Genomic DNA, 22,206 nt, shown 5'->3' on the forward strand with positions numbered 1-22,206 from the left:
TACATGCACACCTACATACATACATACATACATACTTACCTATGTTGACACGAAGAGTCGGTCCCTTCTCCACGTAGAATCCACGGGGTACCTGTAAATAAAATTATACTCACAACAATCCAGTGTAGATCGGTCCTCTTCTGTTTGTAATCCACGTACTTGGCAAAATAAATGAAAAACACGATCCACGCACTGAAAGGGGTCCCATGTTTACACATGGGACCCCTTTCCCCGACTAGCGGGACCCCCCGTTACTCCTGTCAGCGAGGGTCCCTTCAGCCAATCGGGGAGCGCCACATCGTGGCACTCTCCTGATTGGCTGTGCGCTCCTGAGCTGTCAGTCAGGCTGCGCACTGAAGATACAATGTAGCGCCAACCACAAGAGTGACCCCACTTAACCTTGCGGTCTACTGCAGACCGCAAAGTTCCCACCATTGGATACAATGGAGCGCCTATGCGCTACATTGTATCTTCAGTGCGCAGCCTGACTTACAGCTCAGGAGCGCACAGCCAATCAGGAGAGTGCCATGACGTGGCGCTCCCTGATTGGCTGAAGGGACCCTCTTTGACAGGAGTCATGGGGGGTCCCGCCAGTCGGGGAAAGGGGTCCCATGTGTAAACATGGGACCCCTTTCAGTGCGTGGATCGTGATTTTTTGTTTTTTTATTTTGCCAAGTACGTGGATTACAAACAGAAGAGGACCGATCTACACTAGATTGTTGTGAGTATAATTTTATTTACAGGTACCCCGTGGATTCTGCGTGGAGAAGGGGACCGACTCTTCGTGTCAACATAGGTATGTTTGTATGTAGGTGTGCATGTATGTAATAAAATTGTACTTTCAAGGTGTGTGTGTGTGTGTGTGTGTGTTCTGTTTTTATTTGGGTATTTTTTTGTAGTATAACTACAGGTACCAGCGGGCCTGTTCCCCCCCCCCGCATGCTGGTACTTGTGGTTCTCCAAGTACCAGCTTGCGGGGGAGGCTTGCTGGGACTTGTAGTACTGCTACAAAAAACAATATTCTTTTATTTTTTTACACTATGGCTATCAGCCCCCCATCCGTCGCCCTTGGATGGGGGGGGGGGGGGACAGCCTCTGGCTTCACTCCTGGCCCTTGGGTGGCTGGAGGGGGGGACCCCTTGATTTAAGGGGTCCCCACTCCTCCAGGGAACCCCGGCCAGGGGTGACTAGTTGGTGATTTAATGCCAGGGCCGCAGGGACCAATATAAAAGTGTCCCCCAGCTGTGGCATTATCTCGCTGACTAGTGGAGCCCGGTGATGGTGTTAAAAATACGGGGGACCCCTACATCTTTTGTCCCCCGTATTTTTTACACCAGGCGCAGAGCCCGGTGCTGGTTGTTAAAATATGGGGGATCCCCAGTCAATTTTTTCCCTGTATTTTTAAAACCAGAACCGGCTTAAAGAGCTCGAGCCTGTTTATGCTTAGGAGGGGGGACCCCACGCATTTTTACCCCCCGATTTTTAACTCTTTAAACACTTTTTTTTAAGGTACACAATGAAGCCCTGCACGGATCTCACAGATCCGGCCAGGATTCATTGTGTTAAGTACGGCAGTGTTTTACTAATCACTCCCGAAAAACACTGGCCGAAATTACGAATTACATCGACATCGGAATACACGAAAATGCAGAATACGACAGCATAGTAAAAGTAAATGAGGCGTAAAAAAATCAAAAAGTTGCAAATTCACACATTCGATGTCATTCGAGTTTAATCTCCCTCCAAATCGACAGTAATACGAATCTTAGTAAATATACCCCCTGGTGTAACCCAGGCACATGTCTCGCTGTTCTCTCCTGGTGTAACTCAGGCACATATACTACTGCTCTCTCCTGGTGTAACCCAGGCACATACCTCACTGTTCTCTCCTGGTGTAACCCAGGCACATACCTCACTGTTCTCTCCTGGTGTAACCCAGGCACATACCTCACTGTTCTCTCCTGGTGTAGCCCAGGCACATATACTACTGCTCTCTCCTGGTGTAACCCAGGCACATACCTCACTGTTCTCTCCTGGTGTAACCCAGGCACATACCTCACTGTTCTCTCCTGGTGTAACCCAGGCACATACCTCACTGTTCTCTCCTGGTGTAACCCAGGCACATACCTCACTGTTCTCTCCTGGTGTAGCCCAGGCACATATACTACTGCTCTCTCCTGGTGTAACCCAGGCACATACCTCACTGCTCTCTCCTGGTGTAACCCAGGCACATACCTCACTGTTCTCTCCTGGTGTAACCCAGGCACATACCTCACTGTTCTCTCCTGGTGTAGCCCAGGCACATACCTCACTGTTCTCTCCTGGTGTAGCCCAGGCACATATACTACTGCTCTCTCCTGGTGTAACCCAGGCACATACCTCACTGCTCTCTCCTGGTGTAACCCAGGCACATACCTCACTGTTCTCTCCTGGTGTAACCCAGGCACATACCTCACTGTTCTCTCCTGGTGTAGCCCAGGCACATATACTACTGCTCTCTCCTGGTGTAACCCAGGCACATACCTCACTGTTCTCTCCTGGTGTAACCCAGGCACATACCTCACTGTTCTCTCCTGGTGTAGCCCAGGCACATACCTCACTGCTCTCTCCTGGTGTAACCCAGGCACATACCTCACTGTTCTCTCCTGGTGTAGCCCAGGCACATACCTCACTGTTCTCTCCTGGTGTAGCCCAGGCACATATACTACTGCTCTCTCCTGGTGTAACTCAGGCACATATACTACTGCTCTCTCCTGGTGTAACTCAGGCACATATACTACTGCTCTCTCCTGGTGTAACTCAGGCACATATACTACTGCTCTCTCCTGGTGTAACCCAGGCACATATACTACTGCTCTCTCCTGGTGTAGCCCAGGCACATACCTCACTGTTCTCTCCTGGTGTAACCCAGGCACATATACTACTGCTCTCTCCTGGTGTAACCCAGGCACATACCTCACTGTTCTCTCCTGGTGTAACCCAGGCACATACCTCCCTGTTCTCTCCTGTTACAGGCGTATATCTGTACACGTCCAGCTCACCAAGCTAAGGAGAATTAGCCTATTGTGGGGGGGAGCATTTAGTGTTTGAGATTTAAGGCCAGTACTCACTGACCGATGCGGGAGAGATGTGTGCTGAGCGAACCGCTCTGCACACATCTCTCCCGCCGCTCAGCACAGCGCGATCTGTGCTGAGCGTGCGGGGGGGAGACGGAGGGGCCGCTCATTTCACCCAGCGGGTGAAATGAGCGACCCGCTAGATTGGCCTGCACGGCAGGCCAATCTAGCACCAGCGATAGCGATGCGCGGGGCTGCGCATCGCTATCGCTGTAGGGGCTACACACGGAGCGATCAGACTTAAAATCTAAGCAATCTAGTCAGATTGCTTAGATTTTAAGCAGCGATCGCTCCGTGAGTACCCCCCTTTAGACACAAATTCCATCAAACTCAGCATGAGCCCCATAGACTAAAACAACAGCCTTTGTTCTCCAGGACGAGTGGTTTGGTCAGACTTCAATGACTAAAACATACAACAGCATAATTTAGGTTAAAAGATTTTTGTGTTTTATATATATAATAAATAATATTTTATACAATATGTTACAATGGCTTATAAAATACATATAAAGAAAACATAATTGTACATTAATGGCACGTGCATTGTAAAAGGTTTATAAAAAAAAAATCTTATTTATATAACTTACAAAACTGTAATATTTAAGGTTTAGAAGGTAAAAAAAATTACAATTGATATCATTAAATAAAATATTTATATCTACACAAAGCTCCCACACTTAGTAATCTATCAGAGAAGAATTAAATAAATGCATTGTATTTACCAGAAATGAGGAAAACGGGACACGCACATAGAAAAATGGTGAACTTAATAGGCATAAGAATCTAAGGGATAGATTTACGAAGCATGGTTTTTTTTTCTTCTTTTCTCAAACTACTACTACTCGGATCTCAAAATTTAAAGCGGCACTATTATTAAATGCGAAACACACCTGACTTTGCACTAAATACTACTGCTTTAAATTTTTAGGTCAAACCCACCGAGAAGGAGTCACTTGCTCTGCAAGTATACCCCTAGCAGCTGTGAACTACAATCCACATTATGATGCAGAAAACGGACCGGTATGTATGCCAGACCCAAACCGGTCAAAGAACTTTCACATACACTAGAACACGACATTAAAAACTATATCAAATTTTAAATAAAACATTATTACTGTTGAAATTAAGCAGCAGTATGTAAATTGATCAGATACAGTGTCGCCATTTCGAATTATGACTGATTTGACAAAGCCTGTTATCATTATCAATAATTACTGACAATGAACCAGAACACATAAATCTCACATTTGTCATCAGGCACAACATATTTCTATAAAGCTAATTTCAATTCATGTGAAACAGAGGTCAGACATTGTGAAGGCAGTGATGTTGTAGACCAAACCAGTGCACAAGAAGGTGCGGAATATTCACTAGGAATTAGAGGCATCTCTGGAGCTAGAAAGCTATGTGACTAAGGCACTGGTCCCTATTGGTGCATAAGCAGCAGTCTCCACATAGCAGCCTCTGCTGTGTGGGCATAAAGGTCAAGCACCTCTCAAATTCTGTAGCAGTGAAAGAGCCATGGTAGCAAATGTATTCATTTCCAGTTATGGTCACATTGCACCATTGGACATGTGCAGTTACCATACTCAGGAATGATCAGGATGAACCTTAATGGAGATACAGTCTGTGGGTGTGGGTTCTATAGCAGGTGGTGCATATAACCTCAGCTATCACCTCCTTAAATGTGCACTACTCTCTGATGCAAAACACCAGAACTTCCTGGTATAAATGTACTCAACGTACTAGAACTCAGCCCACAGTTGCCCTTTTAAATAAGAGTTAAACAGCTATTACGATCAAAATGTTTTGTATCATTTATGTCGCAAACAAATGGGCATAATAAATGACCTTTATAATACATGGCACAGGGACACAAAAGGTATTATTGCGTCAAATGCCAAGTAATTGCAGTTTAAGACGGAGCAGACAAATGAATACAGAATTGAAGAGCCAATAAACCAAATCTTGGGGCTACCAAGACCTTTTTAGAAGCCAGTAAAAATGTTCATCATGAACATAGGTGACTCTCTAAGTTTGGTCACAGGCAGAAGATGAAAATGTTTAGGCATGCTTGCTAGCTGGCACCTGTGTTCCGTGGGATGGTAAAGAGATATGATTTAAAGAACCAGAACAATCAACCACACAGCAACGCCAACTCAAAGCCAAAATGCGTTGAGTGATTGGGAAGTCCTCCAACTTTTCTGTGGGCCTCAAAGACCCTTGTGGCTTGATAGCACCTGACCAATTCCAAGGCATACAATGGGATTTAGATGTTAACAATTGGATATCCAATATAAAATAAACACTATTTGGATTCCGATATACAGTCAGAGCTAATGGATTTACAACCAGAGAAAATCCTAGTCTTAGCTGTTCAAGTGAAACTGGAGGCCTAAAAGGTGAATGTCGTCGCCTTAAACAGTCCTGGCCTGGTTTTCTACAGAGCACCCGAAACTGGGAAAATGACCCCAAGAAATGTATCCTCAAGGAATCTGTTATTTCATATAAATGTGCTTCTAGACAGTCCAGTGATGCAGTTTTGCTCATAAAAAAAAACTCACTTTGTAAAACCACAGAGACACAAACCACTATTAAATGAGTATACAGTAGTTCCTCAGCTACAGAAATGTAACCCATTATAAAATCCTATCTTATGAAAAGCTCAACCTACATGTCAAAACTATACAAGAACATTCTCTATTATCCCCATTGCAATCAGGCTGGAATATGTAATAATAATATGTAACATAATCTAACTCCTATTTTCCCATAATTTATTAACTTGCCAGCATGACTCTCTTAAATCTGTCTAGGGAGGAGCAGCAAGGCTTGAAGAGATATAGGGGGAAATGTACTAAGCAGTGATAAAAGTGGAGAAGTTGCCCATAGCAACCAATCAGCACTGACATAACATTTATCATTTGCATACTATAAAAGTATACAGAGCAACTGACTTGTTGCCAAGGGCAACTTCTCCACTGGCTCACTTCTCCACTTTTATCTCTGCTTAGTACATGTCCCCCATAAAGTGAAGAAGTTTCCGAAGCAACCGATAAAATTCTGCCATTTCAAAGACTGTGCTATATACATAAGAGGGCAACTTCTCCATTGTATCTCTCTCCAAGGTTTGATACATCTGCCCCCCTGTCTGCTAATACTCATTTGTTGTGTCTGCTCCCAACTGGAAAGCACCATGGCGTATGCTGGTGCTATAAAATAATATTATGGTTGGTTACTTTCCTCCAAGTTCCATCATGTCACTGTGTAGTAATAGCTATACTCCTGAGCAGAGACCAAGTTAATGAGAAAAAATAAATAAAAATTGGCTCATTTATAGTTTTGATTTTTTCCTGAGTATCCACATAAAAATCTTGAATTATACACATTGGCTGCTTGAAAAATTGTGGACCTTGAACACTGGGCTAACTTCAACTGAGAAGACCAACCCGAGGGATGTTCTTCAAAGTCATCTTCCAGTAGATGAAGCACAGAAGCCATCTAAGGACAAACTCACGATGGTCAGTAAAGTCATAATTCAACTTTTGGCAGGAGGTGTAGACTTTTTGGATTTCCATTTCTGTTGGACTGTCCTGGGCCTGATGTTGTGATAAAACTTTGGGACCAGATAATATAGGGTCATGGGCTGATATGCCGGGATAAAGCTCAACGCGTTTCTCGGATACTGGTAGAAGACAGTGGAAGGCGGAGCTGGGCTGTAATAAAACTGAGCGCCCTGCCAGTAGGGAAAGAAAGAAAAACGCGTCAGCTTTGGTCAACATATAGGAACACTCACCACAAGAACATAAAAAGGTTTGCTCTTTTAATTTATACATGTGCTATGTATTCATATTATAATGTGCATGCACAGTACTAATATGTGCTTCATTAACTTGGGTACCCTCGTGCCTTGAAAGACAGAACAGGGGTGGTCACGGTATGTGAGTACAGTAAGAGCTGAAATAATGCTGCAAACTCCCTTTATATTTGCATTACTTAAATTACATTTCTATTTACACTACTACAGAAGATACTACTCTAATTTGATGTTCAAAGGAGAAAGCAGATACGGTGGTGTTCATATTTGATTACATCTTATATTAAAAACACAACACAAAACCGGGTAACTTACAGTAGTTTTTGTGTCTATCACTGGAGCCGTACTTTTCTTGCCCCCAGTGGATTCTTCGTCCTCGCTGGAGCACTCTGATGGGCTCCCGTTTGTGTCCGAGCCATCAGAGTGGTAGTCTGAGGTCTCTAGGTCTGGTTTCTCTGAGGTCTGATTCTTTTTGGACTTTAGATGTTCTGAAGCTTTTACGATAAAGGGGCTGCAGCTTTCTCCTAACCTGAGGAGGAGATGAAAGGAGAACTCCAGGTGAGGGAGACATAGCGAAGAGTTTCTCAACATCTTTATAGGCTATACACCCTTATGACAAGTAGTGTTTACCAGTAGCCCATATTGCGTTCCAGTATATCCCAAAGTGTTTAAAATGTTATTTGTAGTTCCCAAATATGTGTAAAAAAAAAAAAAAAAAAAAAGATACCTTCTTGGCTTAACATTTATAATATAATCCTTGTTTTCAATATTTTTTAATCTATTAGTTATACCTGATAATTTGAGTGTAGCACCTGGTGCTATGTAACTAATAATACTTGTATACAAGTCTGGATGGGACAACACAACACAACACAATACAATACAATATAGTCATTAACTATTGAATGTAGAGGATGCTGATGCTATACACTGGGCTTGCCATGGAGTATTGCTTCAGGGAGTTGGTGTGATGACTGCAGCAGGTGAGGCTTATGCTGGACAATTTTAGGATTGCTGGTGATGCCACTAGTGGATTTGGAAGATTTGTATTGTTCGGTCTGGAAGACCTGTAGTCATGAGACAGTTTTCCTCTTAACCTGCTTGCGTGGTCATGATACACTCATATAAACCCCTGATGAAGAACATTTGCAGCTCACTGGCTCCTGGATTTGCGGTAAGGGGGCCTGGGGCCTCTTGTGATCACACAATCTGTAGTGATTACACTTAAAATGTTGGTGGTAATATTTTGGATTCATTTTAATGGAGCATTTTATCATAAAATATAGGGTGTTAATAAATAAAGTGGAACAATTCATTTAATTTATTTATTGCTGGTGTTTTATCTTTTGGTTCTGAGAATATCTTTAAGTAAATAATTGTGGCATGCAATAACCACCATGCCCAATGCCTAACCTAATAGAACACCATGGAGCCAGAGTGTATTGCTTTGTTAGTGTGGCTGCTTGAGATGTAGATGTAAGTGATGATTCTGTCGGTTATTAGAAAATCTGAGCATTAAAAGCACTAAGACAGCACATCATAGCTTTTAGTAGCACTAAGACAGATGACTACACCAGATGACTTACCTGCAGCTAACTTCCTGGGGATCGATCCAGATGTACATGATTTTTGGCAGTGCTAGCTGCGAGCAGCGCAAACCACTCCGAACACAGGCCTGTAATACCGAGTCATCCACCAGGAGACTGTGTTCTATCCGTATACACCTGGAGGAAAGCAAGTAATAAAGAATTAGTACTGCAGCAAAACAAAATGACAACAACAATGAAAAATTCAGACTTGTTCACTTTTTTTAATTTTCCTCTCCTGTTGGGTTCCACCTTTCCTCTGTGTGACCTATTCACCACTGCTCTACCATGCTATGTGGCAGTGAATCTGCCTCCTAGCAATTCATAACGAATGTCCTGAAAGCCTGGAAAGTTCCCCCAGAATCAGGACTGCCCTGCCTAATCCATTTGGTAGGGTATGGATATTTGTAAGGTGCCAAGGACCCCTCCTGTTATGTCAATGGTGGTCATTCCGAGTTGATCGCTCGCTGCCGTTTTTTGCAGCATAGCGATCAGGCTAAAAACCGGCTGTTCTGCGCATGCGTATGGGGCGCAGAACGCACGCGCTAAGTATTTTCACACAAAACTATGCAATTTTACACAGGGCCGAGCAACGCTTTTCAGTCGCTCTGCTGATGGGTGAGTGATTGACAGGAAGTGTGTGTTTCTGGGTGGTGACTGAGCGTTTTCCGGGAGTGTGCTAAAAAACGCAGGCGTGTCCGCCAAAAACGCAGGAGTGGCTGGAGAAATGGGGGAGTGGCTGGCCGAACGCAGGGCGTGTTTGACGTCAAAGCAGGAACTAAACTGACTGAGGTGATCGCAATCTAGGAGTAGGTCTGGAGCTACTCAGAAACTGCCAGAAAATTTTTTCGAGCAGTTCTGCTAATCTTTCGTTCGCTATTCTGCTAAGCTAAGATACACTGCCAGAGGGCGGCGGCCTAGCGTTTTCAATGCTGCTAAAAGCAGCTAGCGAGCGACCAACTCGGAATGAGGACCATTGTCTCTTACCTGTACGCCTGTCCTTTGTGTGGGCTGTCTGGATACCAGTGGCCTTCAAACTTGTCGCAGAGGATAGAGGTTAGTGTCTCCGTAAATCGATCCACCTGCTCGCTGTCCAGTTTCTGGTGACGATTCAGAAGTCTTACGATGTAAGACGCCCCAAGTTGTACTTCCTCATGCATATCTGCTGTGCACAGTTTCTATACTGCTCCTATAGATATAAATATATATATATAAATACATATTAGAAATCAGTGATAAACCATCATCTCCATTTTGCTGTCTGTGGGGCAAATGTAACAGAGAGTTTGCCGGAGGTGCATGATACCGGCTGATCTCAGATGTTTTTTTAGAAGGGCAATCATTTAGAAGGCAAAACCATGCCTTGTAAATGATTGGCCCTTTAAAAAAAACAAAAAAACAACGTCTGATATCAGCCGGCTTCCCGCATTCCGGCAAACTTGGGCTTTATTACATGTGCAACATAGCAATGTCACTATAAATACCCATTGTGTGTGTAACATAGACACACACGGTGGAATTCAATTGTTTGAAAAGTCGGTTGGGTGTCTGTTTTTTCCTGTTTATTAAATAGGAAAAAAACAGACTCTCAGCTGACTTTTCAAACAATTGAATACCCCCCATAGAATTTGATGGCAGATAAAAGCCACATCTAGTCTGCCCATGTACACACACACACACACACACACATATATATATTAGGGGTGATTTTTGCTGGGAGCCAATTAACCTACCAGTATATTTTTTGTGGGAGGAAACCGGAGTACCCAGAGGAAACCCACTCAAGTGAGAATAAACAAACTCCACACAGTTAGGGCCATGATGGGAATCAAACCCATGACCTCAGTGACGTGAGGCTGTAATGCTAACCATTACACCATCCGTACCGCCCTACTTGAAGTGGAGCATCACCAAGTGGTCCTCTATCTTCAGTCTAGTAAATATAGCTTAAAATAACACTACATTTGGAGTGTCTTGGGATAAACTTACTTAGATTATGGGTGGCGACATTCACAATGTTGACAGTAAAAGTTCAAACATGATGCTTTACCTTCATGTTTACACTTAAACTGCCGACACTGTTACAATGATTTAACTAACATTAGCTGACTGTGCTTGACATGGCACTGCCGACAAACTGATTGCCAACACTGATACTGTCGGCAAAGCATACTGATCCCCAGATAAAAGTGTATTTTTAAATACATTTATTCACATAGGGGGTTCTTAGTAAAAAAAAGGTCCATTGCATGTTGTTAAAATAAAAACAAATCTACAATATTAAACCACTGATTATCTCCAACAGTGGAAACATTAACAGAAGTATCTGGCAAACAATTTCATAAAGTGTGGTCATTTTTGCCAGAATTTTACCTGCCCCAGTGATTTGCCCCACCACGAAACTATTAAATTAAACTTTTTAAGCATTGCAGGATGGACCATAACCTCCATTGCCCTATATGTGACATCATCTTTTGTCCCAGAAGTGGTACGAGACACAGGCATTTGCTATCAGATCTGTGCAATTTGTTCTATGTGCGTGGCCATGTAATGCAGACAGGATTGTTCCAAACATGCACATTCAGCCTGTATGGCTCGCATAATTTACTTAATCACTTCCACGTTAGATTGTTATCCTACTCTCCCTATATACACAGCTCTGTAAATAAACACACCACATGAGCCACTTTCATTTTCAAAGACTGGAAGAGAGATTCATAATAGAAAGACTTTAATCTGATTTGTAGAACTCAAATGTAGTTGTTCAGGTGATCTAGAATGGCTGATGTGACTTTCAAAGGACTTGCATGCATTTGTAAAGTAACAACCAGGGAAATAGGGATCTAGAGAATGGGCCAAGACCAAGGAATGTCAATCCTATTTAAGAACGTATGCCAAGCGTGGCACAGAAGTCTCTTCTGCGCATGCCCCTGTGGAACTGTTGATGCCCAAATGTAGTTCTCTTTATCCCATACGTAGCAATGATATTTAATGCCTACACTGTGTGACAGATCTTCCCTGTGGGTAGTTGGGTGTTGTGGTTATTTAATGACCCACTTCTGCCTTCACTTTCATTTTCAGATGACAAGTAAAAATCCCAGGGTTAGTGGGAAAGGCTGGGAAAAACCTAACAAAGTTTTACCGATACTGAAGAAAACTCCCAAGTGTTTCAGCGTTGCCCGCGCATAGAGGGAAAGTTTAGAGTATAGAAGAGGAGAACAGGGGAGAGCGCAGGCATTTGTACAGTCACATGCCCTGTGGAGCCTGACAGGGATCAGCACCTGCACTCTGAAGCACTGGGGCAGATGTATTAACCAGGAGAAGGGATAAAGAAGTGATAAAGGAGTGATAAGCGTAAGGTGATAACGCACCAGTCAATCACTACGGATTTGAAAAATGACAGTTGGGAGCTGATTGGCTGGTACATTACCACCTTCCACTTATCACTGCTTTATCACTTCTCCAGGCTTAATACATCTGCCCCATTCTCACAAGTTCATAAATAAATGACTGTTTAGTAAGACAAGACCAGAAAATCAGAGGCAATCTCCTACCCGATAGAATGTGCAGATTTCTGAGAAACCTTTATGAGTAAACAGCTTCCTGTAACAACACTCAACACTGTCAATAACACCCGTGACTTAGCCCCCCTTCCCCTCCCAATTACAAAAGCCATTGTGAGGTGTCTGAAGACAAGTGTCAGAACGGAGACGATGACACCACGCTGTCTGCCTGGGGGCCATCCTTACTGGCTGTGACATTGAGATCACAGATTGTATCTTACTGTCTGTTTCATCATGTGATGAGACAATGCTGTCTGTGAGATAGTAACTGTGACTGTGCTGGTAGTTAAACAAGGACACCCAGAGTGTCTGTGCTAGAACAGGATGCACCGTGTCTTACTTTGTGTACTCCGTCCTAACAGATAGCCGGGCCGTTCACAGCAAGAAGCACCCCCCTCCTCCCCTGTGTAGCCAATATAGGGAGCAGGCAGGCTTAATTCCAGGAACAATTAAAGGCTGTTGTTTATCTAGCAGTCTATAGAAGCTTTTCCAGATTATCTCTCTCCAAGGCTTGAAGACTTGATACACCTCCCCTTTATCAAATTTCATTGTAGAATATAGTCACTCTTTTCCCATTGAGCGTCCTCTGGTGCCCTGTTCACTCAATAAAGTATAACTTTGTTTAAAAAAAAAAAAAAAAAAAGTACATAAATACTACGAATTAAGTTAAAGTCCGATTATTTTTACAGATCTGCCCACCTCCATCACAGTCGCAGGAATATTTAATGCGAGGAGGTGGCCCGTGTGTAGTCTCTGTGCCCCTCTCCCACACCCTTCTGCCACTGACCAGGACCTGGCACCATACCAGAGACTCCCCCTGCCATTTTCACAGCGACTTCTGCAGCATCAGCGGGAAGGTAAATTAGAGATAGGTATTGGTTTTTGACAGATTAGGACAGGTTTTTGTAAATTAGGGATAGGTATTGGTTTTTCGATCCATTACAATCTGGCTTTCGCCCACTCCAACAGACAAAGAGGAAGGGGGGTGCAAATCCCCAACCCCCAAATTCCCTTCCGCACACTGAGAATTACCTGTAACAATCCCTGAACCTATCTGGTAATAAAATTCAGAGAATTCGTCACAAATGTTTGCAAACACATGTTTAGCTGCTGGCCACTCCACTCAACTGAGACTGCCCTGGTGAAAGTCACCAATGACCTGCTTTCGGCCAAATCCAGGGGCCACTTCTCTCTGCTCATCCTTCTGGACCTCTCTGCTGCCATTGACACCGTAGATCATCCTCTCCTCCTCCGCACACTCCAAAACGCTGGCCTCTCTAGCACTGTCCTTGACTGGTTTTCTTCTTACCTAACTAACCGCTCCTTCTCTGTGTCTGCCTCCAGCACCACCTCACACCCTTCCATCCTTCCTGTTGGTGTCCCTCAGGGTTCTGTCCTTGGACCCCTTCTGTTCTCCCTGTACACCTCTTCCCTGGGTGCGCTCATTAACTCATTTGGCCTTCAATACCACCTCTATGCTGATGACACAAAACTCTACCTCTCATCTCCTGATCTGTCCTCCTCTGTCCTCTGTCAGGTTTCCAGCTGCCTCTCCGCAATCTCCTCCTGGATGTCTGAACGCTCTCTAAAGCTCAACATGGACAAAACTGAACTCATCATCTTCCCCCCATCCAGAGCAACACCCCCGACCAATATCTCCATCATTGTTGACAACACCACCATCTGCCCCGTTCCCCAACTCCGCTGCTTGGGCGTCACTCTTGACTCCTCCCTCTCCTTTGCACCCCACATCCAAGCTCTGGCACAATCCTGTCGTTTCCAGCTACGCCACATTGCTCTTATCAGGCCATATCTCTCCCAGAGTGCAACTAAACTCATCATCCACTCACTGGTCATCTCACGACTTGACTACTGCAATGTTCTCCTCACTGGCCTCGCTTGCTCCCATCTTGCTCCCCTCAAATCTGTCCTGAACTCCGCAGCTAGGCTTATCTTCCTCTCCCGCCGCACCACATCTGCCACTCCCCTTCGACAAAATCTACACTGGCTCCCATTCCCCTACAGAATCCTCTTCAAACTCCTCACCCTCACATACAAGGCCATCTCTAATTCCACTGCTCCCTACATCTCCAACCTCCTTTCCCTTCATACTCTCTGCCGCCCCCTACGGTCGACTAATGACCGTCGCCTCTCCACCGCCCTGGTCACTGCTTCCCATGCACGAGTTCAGGATTTTGCCCGTGCTGCACCCCTTCAGTGGAACGCACTCCCCCGCTCCATTAGACTCTCCCCGACCTTGCAAAGCTTCAAAAGGGCACTAAAAACCCACCTATTCATGAAAGCATACCCTCCCGATGCATAACCCAGTGATGAAGCCGCGCCTCCACCCCCCTGCCTCATGCCGTGAACACCTCAGCTTTGCTTGCATACTGCCATCAGGTTACCTCCCACTTGCCTGCACCTCTTGTCAACTGTCTGTCGCCCCTCCCCACTAGATTGTTAGCTCTTCAGAGCAGGGCCCTCTTTCCTCTTGTTATCTAAGCCCTCGTCTCGACACATTTCACTCGCAGCTCTCCCCTACTCAATGACCATCTTTATCCTGCTAGTAAAGGCTCATCTCCATCTCTGGCCTCTATTAGTACGATGATCACTCCATCAATACTTACATCTTAGCTGTATTATGTCTCGAGAACGTGTGGTGCTCTGTTACCTGTACTCTATTTCTGTTATTTATATACTGTAATGCTATGTTTTGTCTCCCTGTACTGTCCTTTGTACGGCGCTGCGAAACACATGTGGCGCCTTATAAATAAAATGTAATAATAATAATAATAATTTAAGACCATCAATATTTTTGTTTTTGATGGTAGTGTTTTTACCATTCGTTGGCGGCTTTCCGATGGTAGCATCAAAGCGATGGCCAGCCCATGTTAAAAAAACAAATGTTTAACGATGAGAACGGCCACGGATTGCTAGTGTGCAAACATGTTTTTCTGCACATGCGTGAAACATCAGGATGTTTTTTTCCACCATCAAATTATTTTGATGCGATGCTTCGTTATCATCGCATCAACAGTTTCGACGGCAAAACCCCAGCCGTCATTTGATGGTGGGCTTCCGATATCCATCCATATGACAAGTACAGTCTATGGATGCACAGTGAGTAGTGCGAGTCTCTTGTCACTCGGGGCACTATACATTCACATTATTATTATTTAATATCAAGAACTCAGTCTTGAAACTGCTGCAGTAACACAGATGAGACCGGTTTATCCTGAGTAAAGAAACATAAAAGAATTCAGGAAGTCTCTGATAAAACTGGTCCCTAATTCCGTTCAGGAACAAAGTCCTTGGCACATCGTAACACGACTAATTGCATTTGCGCAACACTGCTCTAAGGATGGCGAAACAGGTCTAAGCAGTCAGCTCAGCTTCCGGTGACTGTATTATGCAACACAGAACCCCAGATTCCTGTATTCATTATGCAAATGTGTACGGAAGCGTAAACATTTATCTGAAATCCCAAGAAGGAAATAATTGCTTGAAGCGTGATACCAGGGAAATTGGATCAATGCTTTGGGAGTATCTATTACAAGTGTCCGTGACATTTCGGTAGAACTACTTCTGTGAAAGTCACCTAGATCCACTGGTTTGCCTTCCCTATATCTCAGCCAGTAAAACAGGGATTACTCGTCATTGGGACTTCCCAGGAATACGATTCAACAGCCAAGGACTTCTGAACTTTCCCTAGTAGGCTGAGAGATGAAGTCACACACGTTCATATACATGGGACTAGCTAGGAATCCGAACTTAAACAGATGACTAGTAATCAAACGGATGAAAGTAGGGGTGTAACAGATTTCTGGAGACAGTTCACTATTGTTTGTGAAGATGTCTCCATATATATTTCCACTGCCCATGGACCATTAAACCTAAAAGTGTAATTGTATTATATAAAAGAGCTACTAACAATAGTCACAATTACCTGTGTAAGTTGCCATGTCTATAATATCTTGAGATACTTGGCACTGAGTTTATATTTGGCTGATAATGAGGAACAGTATCCTGTAGTGCTCTGTTATCAGCCTTTTACTTCAAATGATGGCTAAAAGAGCCCAACTGCTAAATCCTTATTGGTTACTGAAAGGAAGGCAATTGTGCATAAGAAAAAAAAACACCCCCCTGTATTCCAACTCTACAGTCTCTGAAAGGTTCCACTGTAGGTTTAGTGGCTGTTTATTATTCTTGTTATTTATTCTAATTATAGGGCCCATTTATCAAGCTTTGGAAAGTGAAAAATATCATGATGATAAAGTACCAACCAATCAGCTCCTAACTGCCATGTTTCAGGCTGTATTTGAAAAATGATGTGCTGATTGGTTGGTACTTTATCACAGTGCTATTTATCACTCTCCAAGGCTTGATAAATCTGGGCAAATGTATGCAAGAGAAACTTACTGCACAGTATGATTCAGAGCCTCATTACGACCCATGAGGCCCTAGCCAAGATACCTTGAGTACTCTGGGCCCCTTAGATTCCGCTGGCCCCTAGGCAGGAGCCTAGGTTGCCTAATGGATGACCTAGATCTAGTACTCATTTATTTTTATCCTCCCCCAAAGCACATTTACACAAGCACATGTTAAACCGGACCAGGAGAACTGCATGTTTCAGCATGCCCTGCTAGCCTCAGGATACTCGACCCAGAGTGCCAACAATACAGGAAGGTAACGTCTTATTAATTTGGGGTTGTTGACTATATGTAGAAATGTAGGGGCTTATCCAAAGAACATTGTTTTCTTTTATTTATTGATCTTCTAAGTAGATTTTAGGTTAGGGCGCTTCACATCCATCTGGTGTGTGTGTTGCAGAACAGCTTTACAGATTAATTCTGCCCTTTTGCAAGTCTCCAGTGAACCGCTGTTGTGAAATGTTCAAAACTTTTCTAAAGTTCAGAGATTAATGGTAAATTGTGAAACTTTAAGCAGAATAGAAATTTGAGACAAATCTAAGTAAGGCAAGCAGCAGCTTAACCAGGAGTATAGCAGGATTGAACATGTTTGGTCTTAAGTGGCCACAATGTGTATAGCAGGGTTTTCCAACCTCAGTCCTCAAGGCTTACACCGCGACTAATTGGCGTTAAAAAAATCCCTGTGGTGCGTGGAAAGGCTATTCAATTAAATAGCCATTTTCCCGCACTGAAAAATATGGATTTTGGCTCAGAAACCCACTGATTCCATGTAAACTGTGAAATCAATGGTGTTTTTTCCCCACAAACACAAACCTGATTTTGTGGTTTTTCTGCAGACTTTATTGTGCGCAGGGTATTCCCGACTAATAGAATACCTACAGCGCAGCAAACCCCTGCCATAATAGTCCACAGTTTAAGTGATACCTATGCTTGCGCACAGATGGTTTAATAAAATAACTGAGATAATAGTTAAGTCACCAGTGCTCCAATATGGCTATCCTTAAAACCTGGACTGCTAGTACCTTCAGGATTCTGGCTGGGAACATCTGGTGTACAGTATAGTAACCAGTGCTTCTTAAACGTGGTCCTCAAGATACATTAACAGGGTAGGTTTTAAGGATAGCCAATACTGTGTTCCCAAATAGAAAGTGTAACAGAATATGCTAGCAGTATACAGATAAATGTCAGTAATAGTATTTTAATATTTTCACATTCGATCTGCAAATACAAACTTTCAGTTACAGCGTTTTACTTATGTAGCCATTTAAACTATAACATGCAGGAAAGGCAACAGTTTATATTCAGAACTTCATCACAAACATAGCTCTCTCTAGTAAAGTACTGACCTATAGCTGAACCCATATGAGCCAGCCTCAGGCAATCTGTGGTTTTCTATTTGTGGAACCACAAGTCCCTGCCTGCCTCTTGGGCAGCAAGACATGCTGGGACTCCCTGATTATCCACATGTTGCCTTAAATAAGCCCTATATGTCACCAATACAGCCCCTCTCTACTCTAGCACATGTATAAAGGCGCATGGTGCTGTTTACATGAAGGGTTAACTTTCTTATTGATGTAAACTTTTTTTAAAAAGTAAACAAAGAAACAAAACAAAACAATAAGTAGCAAATAAACATCCAATCCCTGCTGTTACTATGTTACATTTAGGGGGAAAAGGGAAATAGTAATGTAGAAGAGTGTGGCTCCATGCTTGGAAGGGAGGAAGTGACACTCACCGTGCTGTAGCTAACCCACGCGTGTTCTTTGTGTGTGAGACTGAGGAGCAGCATGCTGTGTTGTACTTCCACACTGCAGGGAAGTCAGGGTGAGTCACAGGGGGGTGGGAATCCCCAGCCGTGACGTCACACGCCATATATGGACATCCTGAGAACAGCTGTTAAATGCCTGAACCCAGGGAGTCACAGAGCATGCGCAGTGCATCCCTGTCTCCTACACTGTCTGTGTGTATACATGCCTGCTGAATGGGCAGCTGCTAGTGGTTCTGCTATGGATTCACATGTGAGACGCCGAAGCCAAAATGATATGGGGACAAAATAGTTCTTTACACTCACTACATGACAGGTAATGCAGATGTTTCCCAAAATACAATGTACTAACTTTTATTGTTGTTGGGGGGTATATGCATTTATTTATTACCAGTTATTTATATAGAAGCACAGAATATGACTGCAGATAAGAACCACTTGGCCCATCTAGTCTGCCCCTATTTTTTTATCCTTCAGGCAATCTCAACCCTTTTTGAACCTTAGGGGGTTCATTTACTAAGCCTTGAATGGAGATAAAGTGGATGGAAATAAAGTACCAGCCAATCAGCTCCTAACTGTCATTTTTCAAACCCAGCCTGTGATATGGCAGTTAGGAGCCGATTGGCTGGTACTTTATCTCCGTCCACTTTATCTCCATTCAAGGCTTAGTAAATAGACCCCTTAATTCTTTGTAAATATATTCATATGCCTATCCCAAGCATGTTTAAATTGCTCTACAGTCTTTTAGCCTCTACCACCTCTGATGGGAGGCTATTCCAATTATCCACTACCCTTTCTGTGGAGTCATTTTTCCTTACATTTCCCCTGAACACACCCCCATCTAGTTTCAGTGTATGTCCTCGAGTTCTAATACTTCTCTTCCTTTGAAGAATGTTTCCCTCCTGAACTTTGTTAAGACCCTTGATATACACTGCTCAAAAAAATAAAGGGAACACTAAAATAACACAGCCTAGATCTGAATGAATGAAATATTCTTATTAAATACTTTGTTCTTTACATAGTTGAATGTGCTGACAACAAAATAACACAAAAATGATCAATGGAAATCAAATTTATTAACCCATGGAGGTCTGGATTTGGAGTCACCCTCAAAATTAAAGTGGAAAAACACACTACAGGCTGATCCAACTTTGATGTAATGTCCTTAAAACAAGTCAAAATGAGGCTCAGTAGTGTGTGTGGCCTCCACGTGCCTGTATGACCTCCCTACAACCCACACAAGTGGCTCAGGTAGTGCAGCTCATCCAGGATGGCACATCAATGCGAGCTGTGGCAAGAAGGTTTGCTGTGTCTGTCAGCGTAGGGTCCAGAGCATGGAGGCGCTACCAGGAGACAGGCCAGTACATCAGGAGACGTGGAGGAGGCCGTAGGAGGGCAACAACCCAGCAGCAGGACCGCTACCTCCGCCTTTGTGCAAGGAGGATCAGGAGGAGCACTGCCAGAGCCCTGCAAAATGGCCTCCAGCAAGCTACAAATGTTCATGTGTCTACTCAAATGATCAGAAACAGACTGCATGAGGGTGGTATGAGGGCCCGACGCCCACAGGTGGGGGTTGTGCTTACAGCCCAACACCGTGCAGGACGTTTGGCATTTGCCAGAGAACATCAAGATTGGCAAATTCGCTACTGGCGCCCTGTGCACTTCACAGATGAAAGCAGGTTCTCACTGAGCACATGTGACAGACGTGACAGAGTCTGGAGACGCCAAGGAGAACGTTCTGCTGCCTGCAACATCCTCCAGCATGACCGGTTTGGCAGTGGGTCAGTAATGGTGTGGGGTGGCATTTCTTTGGGGGGCTGCACAGCCCTCCATGGGCTCGCCAGAGGTAGCCTGACTGCCATTAGGTACCGAGATGAGATCCTCAGACCCCTTGTGAGACCATATGCTGGTGCGGTTGGCCCTGATGTCCCCCTAATGCCAGACAATTCTAGACCTCATGTGGCTAGAGTGTGTCAGCAGTTCCTGCAAGACGAAGGCATTGATGCTATGGACTGGCCCGCCCGTTCCCCAGACCTGAATCCAATTGAGCACATCTGGGACATCATATCTCGCTCCATCCACCAACGCCACGTTGCACCACAGACTGTCCAGGAGTTGGCGATGCTTTAGTCCAGGTCTGGGAGTAGATACCTCAGGAGACAATCCGCCACCTCATCAGGAGCATGCCCAGGCGTTGTAGGGAGGTCATACAGGCACGTGGAGGCCACACACACTACTGAGCCTCATTTTGACTTGTTTTAAAGACCAGTAGCGGATCTTGCCACGGGCAAGCAGGACTTTTGCCCGGGGCGCCGCCTTCCGGAGGGCGCCGTACCATGGCAAGATCCGCTGCTGCTGTCAGTGCTGTGCCCCCGCTGACCGCTGCCGCCCGCCGTGAAGGGAACTAGACGCTACGCGTCTAGTTTCCCTTCGTGGAGAGGACCTTTGTTGTGCGGTGCGCGATGACGTCATCGCGCACCGCACATCATTTCAGCCACGCCCCTATTGCCCGCCCGGGGCGCTGAAGACCCTGGAGCCGGCCCTGTTAAGGACATTACATCAAAGTTGGATCAGCCTGTAGTGTGTTTTTCCACTTTAATTTTGAGTGTGACTCCAAATCCAGACCTCCATGGGTTAATAAATTTGATTTCCATTGATAATTTTTGTGTGATTTTGTTGTCAGCACATTCAACTATGTAAAGAACAAAGTATTTAATAAGAATATTTCATTCATTCAGATCTAGGATGTGTTATTTTAGTGTTCCCTTTATTTTTTTGAGCAGTGTATTTTGAAAGTTTCTATCATGTTCATGTCCCCCCTTTCCCTTCTCTCCTCCAAACTATACATGTTATATATATATATATATATATATATATATATATATAGCGCACACATATTCCACAGCACTTTACAGAGAATATTTGCCCATTCACATCAGTCCCTGCAACAGTGGAGCTTACAATCTAGATTACCTATCACATGTACACGCAGACACATTCACGCTAGGGTAAATTTTGTTGGGATCCAATTCACTTACCAGTATATTTTTGGATTGCGGGAGGAAACCGGAGTACCCGGAGGGAACCCACTCAAGCATATGGAGAATATACAAACTCCATACCGTCAGGGTCATGGTGTGGATCGAACCCATGACCTCAGTGCTGTGAGGCAGTAATGCTAACCATGCATCATTCCCATAGCTGTTATGTAGAATAGAATAATGGGGCGGCTTTTTTTGTAGGTAACACGGGAGAATTCAGCAACGTCACCAAAGCAGGACAGAGTCCCCTTACATTAGTTTGGCCACATAAAGTCACCAGGCTCAGTGATGTGGAGGCGGAGCCTCACATATACTCCAGTATACTCCACAGTTTTGACTATAAAAAATATTATTAAAATATATTAAAAATATTAGAATAATATTCCAATCAGCTGTATAAGTGGCAGTGCTAGGGATTTTTAGGGCAGCTGTCCCAGCTCCGGAGCAATATTGAATTGTCCTGGTAGAAATTAATCTGCTGCAGATATTTTATTTGTGTGGATCCATCGTAGATAACAATGGATACACTCCATAGCTGCCTACCCTCCGCATTCTGCAGGAGACTCCCTGAAAGAGCAGCAATATCCCTGACTCCCTGAATAGTCCACCAATCTCCCTAATTGCACCTTACCCCCATTATGCAGCTATTACATTCTTGGGGGGGAAAAGAAATCAGAGCTACAGATTAAGTATCCCATATCCAAAATGCTTGGGACCAGAAGTATTTTGGATATGGGATTTTTCCGTATTTTGGAATAATTGCATACCATAATGAGATATCATGGTGGTGGGACCCAAGTCTAAGCACAGAGGAGGTCATTCCGAGTTGTTCGCTCGCAAGGCGATTTTAGCAGAGTTGCTCACGCTAAGCCGCCGCCTACTGGGAGT

General features: G+C 44.1%; 1 protein-coding gene across 1 annotated transcript; it reads right to left on the bottom strand.

The window, feature by feature from the left end:
- Positions 1 to 3,655: 3,655 nt before the first annotated feature.
- On the bottom strand, positions 3,656 to 18,335 carry LOC134966055 (protein BTG3-like). The gene is made up of 5 exons (XM_063942518.1): positions 18,248 to 18,335; positions 9,507 to 9,708; positions 8,520 to 8,657; positions 7,249 to 7,462; positions 3,656 to 6,852 (listed from the first exon to the last, which is right to left on the bottom strand). The coding sequence occupies exons 2-5, from the start codon at positions 9,677 to 9,679 to the stop codon at positions 6,655 to 6,657; spliced, it is 723 nt and encodes a 240-aa protein (XP_063798588.1). The 5' UTR covers positions 9,680 to 9,708; positions 18,248 to 18,335; the 3' UTR covers positions 3,656 to 6,654.
- Between the last annotated feature and the right edge of the window lie 3,871 nt (positions 18,336 to 22,206).

This window comes from Pseudophryne corroboree, chromosome 10 (genome assembly GCF_028390025.1).
Source record: "Pseudophryne corroboree isolate aPseCor3 chromosome 10, aPseCor3.hap2, whole genome shotgun sequence".
Lineage (NCBI taxonomy): Eukaryota > Metazoa > Chordata > Amphibia > Anura > Myobatrachidae > Pseudophryne > Pseudophryne corroboree.